The 11609-nt window shown below is 37.8% G+C and overlaps 1 protein-coding gene across 2 annotated transcripts in view; it reads left to right on the top strand.

Moving 5' to 3' along the window:
• Positions 1–824: 824 nt before the first annotated feature.
• srek1 (splicing regulatory glutamine/lysine-rich protein 1) overlaps positions 825–11609 on the top strand; it is a 29119-nt gene continuing 18334 nt past the window's right edge. For both annotated transcript variants that reach the window (XM_067405984.1, XM_067405983.1), the window contains exon 1: positions 825–1098. In XM_067405984.1, the coding sequence (XP_067262085.1) occupies positions 971–1098 (128 nt within the window). In that variant the 5' untranslated portion in view covers positions 825–970. The remainder of the gene's footprint in view (positions 1099–11609) is intronic.

The raw sequence follows: 11609 nt of genomic DNA, 5'->3' as shown, positions 1-11609 counted from the left end.
TTCAAACTGACAATTCTCTTTCTACAAAATATAACTTGATTAATTTGGTTGTATGAGCAAATTAATTAATTACAAAACAAGTACATATTTATTCTCTGGAAGCCGGACTAAATGAGTAAACACTGTTACTGCATATCTAACCTGGGTCAGACACCTCTCAGATACCAAATACAGACATTGCCTGTAACATAAGTACCAAAATAGATACACTGTTTTAACTATATGATTTCCAATTCATTATATAATACAAGAAGAGGGACTGTAAATCCACCCACTATAGCTACAGGCAGGTGAGTTTCATCAGGGTTGGAGATAACTCTGCAGGACAGTGGCCCTTCAGGACCGAGGTTGCTCATCCCTGTTATAAAGCCTGCCTATTGCAATTTTTGTTAATGGCAAGTGATGGCCTACTTATTATACGAATGAAAAATGTTTTCAATTACAAAAAAATGTGGACAATAAAAGCGTACAGAATAATAGTTTAGTTTACTGCTCATGGGAGCAAAATTTATGAATTTTATGAATTATTTATTTTTAAAATTTAGTAAAAGGTTATTAAATAATAAAACAAGATTTTTTTTTTCTTATCGAAATTATGTCATAATTTGGAATTGTTACCAGTGTTGAGCCGAATTTCGACTTCCTGCCAAATTATAACCCCCCTTGTTGAGTCGCTGATTGCCTAATCCTAAACCCTCCCCCACACCTAATCCTAAACCTACCAATACTAGAGGGGTAAAAATTTGGCAGGGGTAGGAATTGGGCACCACACCTGTATTGTTTATTCCAATAATCCCTGGAACCTCCAGACCAGCGGGCGGCGCTGTTGTGTAAGCAGAGCTCATCCTCTGGCTGCTGTCCGCAGCGCTCCCTGCTAACGAGTTTTCCCGCAGGTCAGCGCTTATCCGAGAGCTTACCACTCTGGTGCATCATTTAATTTTCAGAGTATTGAACCTCTGTCTATTCTGAAATGAACGGGATGCCTGGAACGAACGTGATTCAAATCACTAATCTGTCGTCGGCGGTTAGCAGTGATCAGATGAGAACTCTGTTCGGCTTCCTGGGGGACATCGAGGAGCTGCGACTCTACCCGCCTGAGTGAGTCACAACAACAACAACAACAACAACACCACATATTCATCATACATACATATCACACACACACACACACACGCACACGCACACATGTGCGTGTCTGAGAGAGTCCAAACAAAACATTATACGCACACTTAACGTTACACATCATACATTTCTGATATACACATCTCATCACAAACTGCTGACCACTTCATAGTGATAACACAATATCACACGTACACAAGCACACATTAAACATACATACATACGTACACACGACATTATACATTCATTTTAAACGCACCTGCGCAACCAATATCATCACCATAAACATACCATAACACTTGATACATACATTTGAAACACGGCCAATACCACACAAATATATCTTACAAATATCACACACACCAACAGCTCACATGACAATGACAATGTTATCAAGTGATATAAGCTGTGTGAACCCTCCACGCTGTTAGAGCTTGATTATGTGCAATTTGAAATCATCTAATGTTGTGTGTATCTGTCATGAAACGTATTGCACTAACGTTACCATAAACCCACGCAATGCTCAATTACTCAACTACACATATACATGAGTTCAACAGTCTGGTTCCGGAAGTATTCCATTAATTTTTTTCCATATATAGGGGAACTGATTTTGAATGTTAAAGGCAGGGTAGGCAAAAAATGTATAAACTTTTTTTCAAAATTTGTTTAAACTTTATTTATATATCAATACATAATTAAAATGTAAGTACTCTGAAAAAGAAAGTATAAAAATCGAGTGTCTGTAGACCTCTCACGACTGTTTTAAAGACAGCTCATTATTTCCATTCACTCCACCCCCTCCCTTCTGGGCTCCTTCCAAAGCCACGCCCCCAAAACGCATGAACGCGCGACTCCGACCACTGAGCTGGAAGACGCATTATTTACCTGAGACGAGCGAAGAGGAAGGAGCACAGTGCATGTAGTGACATCATGTCATAATCACATGTAATAAAAATAACTTTATAATTATGAAGATACACAAACAAGATGTATTTTAGTACTCACTATCAAGCTAGCATATTGATATTGGTAAAGTTTAAAATATGTATTTTTTGATTCGCTAACGAGCTAATTATCTATAAGGCAAAGCTAAAAACAGGTTGCATGATACACGTTTTTCCATTACCATCATTTACACTGTGATGAAGATGAATTTCGTGTAAGATTCATAACATATACGTTGTTCTACAGATAAACAGAGTAACATACACTCAAATATCAACTCACAACTGCATTGCAGACACAAAATAATAACACACACATACAACAAAGTGTGTACGACACACACAGATACAAGAGAAAGACATCAGTAAACATAGGTAGAGAATATAAAAACAAAACAAAGGCGAAAAAAAAACGTGCAGGTAAACTTACAGGTGAACATGGTAAAAGAGTTAGACAGAGGGTAAATATAGTCCTAAGAAAAGTTCCTAGATGCGGAGTAACGTTAGGCCTACTATCTGTTAAACATGTATTTAGTTATCTAAAGCAAAATTATGCACAATTCAACACTATAGCTATCATCTTGAGCTAGGCCTATAGATTATTTATCGTCTCTACTACGGCTCGCTGAGTAATGTTATGTTAGCTATACTATTACGCAGCTACATGTGCTAATGACACATGCTTCATTAAAAAAATAAACAAAAAAATATGTATGATCAAAATACTAAAAGAAAGATTTACCTGTCCAGCAGAAATAAAGCCATCAAAGAGTCACTTTTCAGCCCCTTGAGTTCCCTCAGTTGAGAGGGAGTAAAATCTCTGCGTGGCAGGGGGAGCTACCACTGGACCTGCCGTGGTTATGCGCGCCTGCCTCGGGACCTTCCGTGGTTATATGCGCCTGCCTCGGGACCTTCCGTGGATATATGCGCCTGCCTCGGGACCTTCCGTGGATATATGCGCCTGCCTCGGGACCTTCCGTGGATATATGCGCCTGCCTCGGGACCTTCCGTGGTTATATGCGCCTGCCTCGGGACCTTCCGTGGTTATATGCGCCTGCCTCGGGACCTGCCACTGTTATATGATGCATATATGATAAATGCCGATTGATGCATGCGTGCAAACTGTGCACAATCCTGCTCTCAGTTCTCGCCATCGCTGGAAAGCCACGCCGATATTAACTCGCGTTTTATTTCTTTGTTTATCCAAAGACTTTTTGTTCATTGCCTTTTCGTGTACTGTTACTGTCTTCCTTTTTTTGCCTGGTTTACTAACTGCATAGGCCGGTACTGTGAATTTTGCTTGCTGTTTCTCTGCCATTGTTTTGGTATTCCTAGGATCCATGCCTCTTGAATTCCCCAAACCAAACGTGTGCGCGCAAGTGGGCAGGTCATGTGTGTCAAAAGGGTGGTTACCATGGTTGCGAGAGAGTGACAGTTGCCTAAGCCAATCCTATGTTTCGTCCCGGATGGAAATAATGAGCTGTGTTTAATACAGATAGAGTCACTCGATTTTTATACTCTTTTTATCAGAGTTCTTACATTTTAATTATGCATGGATATATATAGAAAGTTTAAACAAATTTGGAACAAAATTTTTTGCCTACCCTGCCTTTAACTTGGTATGTGATGTGTGGTTTCACATCATTTCAACTAATATATATATATATATATATATTATAAAAAAAAAAACAAAAAAAAAAAACGTTATCATTATTCTTGGTGAAAATCTACACTCTTAAAAATAATGGCTACGGTGTCAGATTAAAGGGTTAGTTCATCCAAAAATGAAAATTCTGTCATTAATTATATATAAGATGTTATTTTGTTTTTTTTGGTGCACCAAAAATACTCTCGTCGCTTTATAATATTAATGTTTAACCACTACTCACATGAACTGATTTAAATATGTTTTTAGTACCTTTATGGATCTTGAGAGAGGAAATGTCATTGCTCCCTATGCAGGCCTCATGGAGCCATCGGATTTCAACAAAAATATCTCAATTTGCCTTTTAAGATTAACGAAGGTCTTAGGGGTCTGGAACGGCATGAGTGTGAGTAATAAATGACAGAATTTTCATTTTTGGGTCAACTAACCCTTTAAGATTTCTTGGCTTGTAACAATAGCAGGACCCTTTTGGTGCGTAATAGAGCCCTTTTTATAAGTTTCCATAAAAAATCCATGCTTTGAAATTGTTAAATAGATCCTTAATGGTGTTATGAAGAACCTTTTTAATAATGATGATATATTTTCATTGATGTTACATTTTATTAATATTATGTTTGTTAACCAATCTATCTGTCTTATAATACCTTTTATTATCTTTTATTTTTTGATATAGGAAATTGTAGCAAAAATGACTAATGCTAATACAACATTTATTAGTTGAATACACTAATAAATGGAAATTGATGCTAAACATGATTAAATAGGTACATAAAGAAATCAAACTCAAAAAAGAAACCCAATAAACGTAATGAAGTCCAAGTTCTAGAGAAATATCTTCATAATCCTCTATGAGGCCTTTTCATCCGTCATTATGTGTTTGAGTATAAAGTAAAAGTAATTATGTTTATGAACGCCTTTAAACGTAGCCATTGTGAATAGCCCATAGACTGTAAAAAAACATGGACGTAGTGTCCGTGACGTCACCTGTAGATTTCTGAAAAGCATTTTTGAAGCAAAAATTAGGCCGCTGCCATCTTAGCAGCGTGTCACTCCTGGATAACTGAAAATGGGCAAAGAGGTGGGACGTGTTTGGAACTGAGGTGCCTGATTACTGAAACCATGCCCATGTAGCTTGACGTGATCATGTTAGCATGCTAAAGAAGCTATCTATTGATCTTAGATACTATCTAAAATATTAATAAAGATAACTAGTTATATCATTTGAAAGTTCTAAATGTTTACTGTCAATAGACAGTGTCTTTTTACAATATACATGCTCCAGCACTAGTAATTGTGATTTGTATCGGGTGTGCAAATAACAACACACAAACTGAAATATATTATTATTTTATAATTGTATAGAATAATCCCAAAAAAAGCACAAATTCAAATAATTTAAATGGATGAGTTCCCAAAATCACCTCCCTCAGAGTTGTCATGAAGGGCAAAATTAGCTTTATAGACCAAAACCACAATTTGTTCCAGGCTGTAAACATGTTTTTTTTTTCTGCTGTAAACTTGGCCATTTTAACATGGGCCAATGAGATTCTGCTCTCTTTTGGAGCCTGTCTCTAGTGGCCAGTCGATGAATCGCAGTTTAAGTCACTTTTGTATTGGCTTCAAGAGAAACTGGGGAAGGTTGCCGCTTGGAATGCATTATTTGACCGTAATGGAGCCTGAACTCTAATACAAAGAACCATTTAGCATAAATAGAACTGTGACTACAAACATCTTTTTTTAAGTGTGACACATTACCCATGATTCTGCAGTGCAGAGAAATCTTACACTAATCAGAGAACAGCGACATGCAAGTTGCACTGAAAGAACACTTTAGCACACTCTCTTGAACTCGCCGTTTTCGATCCAAAATAGGTCATTATTGTGATTCGTCTAGATCCGATGGGTTTTTGAAAGTGTGTGTATGGGTAGGGGGGTTGCAGGGCAGAGTCATGGTGGATGACATCAAAAGATTTGTGCTTTCTTAAGTTACTCATTCATGTGAGGTTGCTGTGCTGCGTGGTCATGAAAACTCATAATTTGCATGCGTTTTTAAGCATTGCAGTTAAAACTAGTGATTTTAAGCCTTTGAATTGCAGTCAGCAGTGAAAGACAACTCATTTCTCCATATGTGCTAGAGACTGAGTTTTGTCTGAGAGCTGCAGACACATCCGCTGCTCACAGAGCGCTTGAGTTATATTTGGTACTTTACTGACCTTGAACATTTATTATTTATTTGTTTTCGTGTATTTTTATTTATTTTTTTGTCCTATAGCTTGAAATTAGTTTCTTATTCTCTAACTGTTTACTTGTCTTCAGTGAGCTTGAGTTTTATTTATTTAGGCTAGTAGTTTTTTGTGATATTGACATTAGTGACAAGAAACATGACATTTCGGTAGCACTTTAAAATAAGATTCATTAGTTAACATTAGTTAACTACATTAATTAACATGAACTAATAATGAACTGCACTTACAGAGCATTTATTAATCTGTTAATTTCAACATTTACTAATACATAATTAATATCTTGTTAACATTAGTTAATGCCCTGGGGCCGGTTGCACCAGCTGTGCGCAAGTTACAGCATAGCCTAGTTTTGACGTAAATGGGCACTAAGTTACAACTTACGCACTACACACTACTACGTTCTGCTTTAAGAACAAATGGTGCAACCGAATAAAGTACAGAATTAGTTACAAACTAGCTAGTAGTTACTAAGCCGCTAGTGTTGACTTTACGTTCCAATTTAAGAAAGAACTTACGAATGGCTGGTGCAACCCTACCCTGTGAACTAACATGAACAAACAATGAACAACTGTATTTTCATTAACTAATTTTATTAGTAAATACAGTAACAATTGCATTGCGGTTGTGAGTCCTGAAAATTTACGGTTATTTACGGGAGTGACAACCGCATTCTATAACCAAACTCATACCCGTAAATTTTCAGGACTCACAACCGCATTCTCTGAATATTCGCGCTGTGTGAACGGAACAGGACTGGGCAACTAGTTGTCTGTCACGTCATACAGTGCGAGAGAGCCCGTGTTTTGTTTGTGGTTTCGTTTTCGGTAACTTACAGTGACAGAGATGTGAGCTGTACGTCATCTTAAGGTGTTAGATCCAGTCACTGTTCTCCACCGGAGCGGCTCATGTCAGTTTTGTTTTTCTTTTCAAATGGCGTCACGCGCGAGATGTTGCAAAGGACGTGCATCGGTTAAAGACTCCGGCTAACGCACGTTTACATGCTGCTGTTGGTTACTCAAGTTTTGATGGATGAACTCACGGTTCAGTTAGTCTTATCATGTGAAAAGTGATAATACTTTTCAGTTTTATGGATGTCGCCATCTTTAATATTATGTTGATCACTGTCGTCATGGTCAGACAGTGTTTCAAACGCTACTGAAAGTTGCTGTGTGAACGAGACATTTCGAGACTCACACCTGTTAAGTAAATACGCTTGTCAATCCCAAAAAATGACTGTGAACGTGGCCAAAATTTCAGTTATATGTTGGAAGCTTGGAATTGTTAATTAGCCTGACTTTTGTTTTGTTTTAAAGTTGTTGGTGTTATTTTCTTCAAATCTAACGTTTGCTAACAGACTTTTTTATTCCAAACACTGCTAATATTACTATTTTGCCAACAAATGCAGCTTTACTATCATAACCACAACATAATTTGAAAGTTTTTTTATGTGGGTGGTTGTTACCTTTTTCACCCCTGATGACTTTGCACCCATCTTCATGTCATTTCGAACCCGTAATGCTGCGTTCACACCAAAGGCGAATAGAGCGTCAAATTCGCATCTACCGCGTCTAGTTTGCCGCTTGAACATCTTGAATGCATTTGCGCGTCTAGAGCGAAATAGACGCGCGTAAAAAACAAGCGTTTGAAGCGAAATTGACGAGCGTCCGAGGCGAAATCCGCTTCTTGTGGGAGGGGCAAGTGCTAGGCGGTTGTCTGTTTGCAAGATGGCTGATGTTGATCGTGCGTTCATCGAGAGAGCAACCGCTTTGTATTCGCGGGTCGATAAACGTGTACGTGACTCAAAAGTAAAATGTGTATACAACGTACCAGGTTGCCCAATCTCCTCACTGACACTCTTCCAAGCGAGGTCCTTTTTATTCCTGTCTGAAGTATGAACTTGTGTCATAAATCTGGGTGACTGCTCACTGATAATATCAATCGTTCCTCCATTTTGAATGAGTGACTCCGGGCGGGCCTGCCGCCACAGCAGCAAGCAGGCTCCTGATTGGTTAACACGGCGCGAATTTACGCCAAAGTTCAAATTTTTCAACTCGGGCGTCAGACGCAAATTCGCGTCACGCGTAAATGCACAAAAAGCACCATTCGCGCGAAACGCTCAATTCGCGTCAGTCGCGCGAACTAGACGCGCTAAGCGCCTCATTCGCGCCGCAAGACCTCCAGACGCGCGTAAACACGTCTTTACATTGACTTAACATTGAAATCATTCGCGCCAGACGCTCTATTCGCGTTTGGTGTGAACACAGCATTAGACTTTCATTCATCTTTGGAACACAAAAGAAGATATTTTTAATGAAATCTGAGCGATTTCTGTCCCTCCATTGACAGTCCACACAACTACCACTTTGACGCTTCAAAAAGTTCATAAAGAGATCGTAAAAATAAACCACCACACTTGCTTGACTTGCGAGAACAAACCTCATTAGTTCTTGCGGAAGCTCAAATGTGTTGCATAACGCACAAGAATGAACCTCAGTGGTTTGCACATCAAGCAAGCATGATTGAACTTCCGTTTACCATATCTGATATGCGCGTTAATGAATGTTTATATTATTTGTTTTCCGAAGATGAACGAAAGTCTTGTGGGTTTGGAATGACATGAGGGTGAGTAAATGATGACAGAATTTTCATTATTTGTGAACTGTCTAATTACAAAATCTTTTTTTTTTTATTTTCAAAATACTTTTCTTTAAAACAAAGATTGTAAAGTTGTGATTCACTTAATAGCAGGTTGGTTTGGTTCATTGCTTATAACTCTTAAACAAAAACTTTTCCCCAAAAATCTTTATGGGTAAAATACCTCCGGAGCCAAAGCTGCTGAAAAAGTGTGCAGCACTAAAGTTCAGGAGTGACAACCACATATAAATATGGCAGTGAATGCCCTAAATTATCATTTTTTGTGTGTACAGAACATGACTTGCTTCCGATGATTGACACCATGGTAACCATAGCAATGCTTTGGTGTACCACATGTTTGGTATCTGCTATTTTTGTCCAAAGTAATATGACAGTGACTATAGACTCGGTGATTTGGTTCAAACTGCAAACATTACATCAACAGAGGCGTCATCTTTTGTTCATGCTCAGAAGTCTGCTTTACTTAGTGCATTCTTGCAGTGTTGCTATGTTCATGGAAACGGTATTCCCTGGTGGCTGTGGCCTCTTTCAGCAGGATAATGCACCCTGCCACAAAGCAAAAATGGTTCAGGAATGGTTTGAGGAGCACAACGAGTTTGAGGTGTTGACTTGGCCTCCAAATTCCCCAGATTTCAATCCAATCGAGCATCTGTGGGATGTGCTGAACAAACAAGTCTTAACCATGAAGACCTTGCAACTTACAGGACTTAAAGGATCGGACGCTAACATACCACAGCACACCTTCAGGGGTCTAGTAGAGTCCATGCATTGATGGGTCAGGGCTGTTTTGGCAGCAAAAGGGGGACCAACGCAGTATTACGGGGTGCGAACTTGTCACCTTTTGGCGAAATTCACCGTTTTCGATCCAAAGTAGGTCATTGTGATTCGTCTAGATCTGAAGAGTTTTTGAAAGTGTGTGTATGGGGAAGGGAGTCACGGTGGATCAACAGACTTCACACCTTCTTAAGTTACTCATTCAAGTGAGGTTGCTGTGCTGCGTGGTCACAAAAAAGTATAATTTGCATGCGTTTTTAAGCATTGCTGTTTAAAACAAGTGATTTTAAGTCTTTCGATCACAGTCAGCAGCGAAAGGCAACTCATTTCTCCATATGCACAAGAAACTGTTTCTGAGTGCTGTCTGAGAGCTGCAGACACATCCGCTGCTCGCAGAGCGCCTGAGTTATATTTGGTGCTTTGAAAGGTTAAATATACATATGTGTATTGTGTATGTGTCAAAATGCCCATCTTTGCAAGTGTCCTCATAAACACAGTAATTTAAACGCACTTGTTACAGTATAATGGACCCGGGCAGCTCTTAAAGTAACAGCTTTATCTAATTTTTCTTCTGTCTGTCATTCATATTAATCAAACAACAAAAGAGAGAAAAACTCTCACAGCTCTTGACTATTCCACTTTTGTAACTTTAATAAGAGTAAATATTTAATTTACACAATGATGACTATACTGTGTTTTTATACATTTGATTAATTTATACAATGCTTATAACATTTATTTATTTGTTCTCATGTAGTTTTTTTTTTCCTATAGCTTGTAATTAGTTTCTTATTCTCAACTAACTTTTTACTTGTCTTCAGTGAGCTTGAGTTTTATTTATTTATGCTAGTAGTTTTTTGTGATATTGACATTGGTGACAAGAATAAAGAAATTTCTATGGTATCAAAAATGTTAATATCATAAAATCTTTATGGCATCTGTTGAATAAATGTTATGATAAACTTTCAATATTTCAGTAATTTGATAAATAAATGTTATGATAAACTTTCAATATTTCAATTATATGTCAAGCTTGGAACTGTTGATTAGTCTGACGATGGCCGACTTTTGTTTTTGATTTAAATCTAACATTTGTTAGCGTAATTTTTAATCCAAATGCGGCTTGTATAACATTATTATTTTGCCAATGAATGCAGCTTTACTATCATAACTATCATTTTGTGTGTGTGCGTGCCTTTTCTCATGTTTTTTTTTTTTTTTTTTACCCCTGATGAGTTTGCACCACTGATATTAGGAAGGTGGTCATAATGTTATGTGTGATTGGTGTATATGCTATTTGTGAAAGAGCTAAAAAGCAAAATCACAGTTTAAAGGGTTAGTTCACCCACAAATTCTGTCATTAATTACTCACCCTCATGTTGTTCCACACCTGTAAGATCTATATTAATTTTCAGAACACAATCTGAGAGTTGTCTGACTCCTCCATAGACAGCAATTTAACTACCACTTTCAAGTTCTAGAAAGGCAGTAAAGACATCATTAAAAAAGTCGACGTGACTGCAGTGGTTCAACCTTAATTTTATGAAGCGACGAGAATACTGAACAAATACTGAGCTGGCGTTCTGACATAGAACCTGGAAGCTCTGAACATAAACATGACACAGAAGATAAGATATTGTTGAATAAAGTTGTGATTTTTATTTTGTTTTTGCACACAAAAAGTATACTCTTTGCTTCATAAAATTAAGGTTGAACCACTGTAGTCGCATCGACTTTTTTAACAATGTCTTGTATAGGGATGCTCACATTGACCGTTTAACCGTTAACCGAAAGTAATAATTTTAACCGATTAATACTATCAGTTAAATGTTTTTTTTGTTTTGTTTGTTTGTTTGTTTTTTTTTGCTGCATGGTTAAAGAAAAATATGCTATATATAGTTACATATATGCTTATTTGTTAACTCGCGGGGCGTTTCACACGTGCCAGACATATTTCGCTAAGCAACAAGCAAAATGAAGCGAGCGAAAAGAAGTACTGACCATTTCGATAGGCACGGGGGACAGGGGGGTCAAGACGACCCCGCACTTTTGAAAAGACAGAAATCGACCCCCCCGCACTTTTGATAAGGGCTGCTTCAATCAGTCACAATATATCATCTTTTAGCTTAGGACATTTTCTTTCAAATGAGACCATTTTCACGTTTCTGTGAGCTTTCCTTCATAAATAATCAACTGTTT

Source organism: Chanodichthys erythropterus, chromosome 13, assembly GCF_024489055.1.
Source record: "Chanodichthys erythropterus isolate Z2021 chromosome 13, ASM2448905v1, whole genome shotgun sequence".
In the NCBI taxonomy this organism is placed as follows: domain Eukaryota; kingdom Metazoa; phylum Chordata; class Actinopteri; order Cypriniformes; family Xenocyprididae; genus Chanodichthys; species Chanodichthys erythropterus.
Note: the sequence above shows the minus strand (reverse complement) of the source record. Positions and strands in the feature narration are given on the sequence as shown.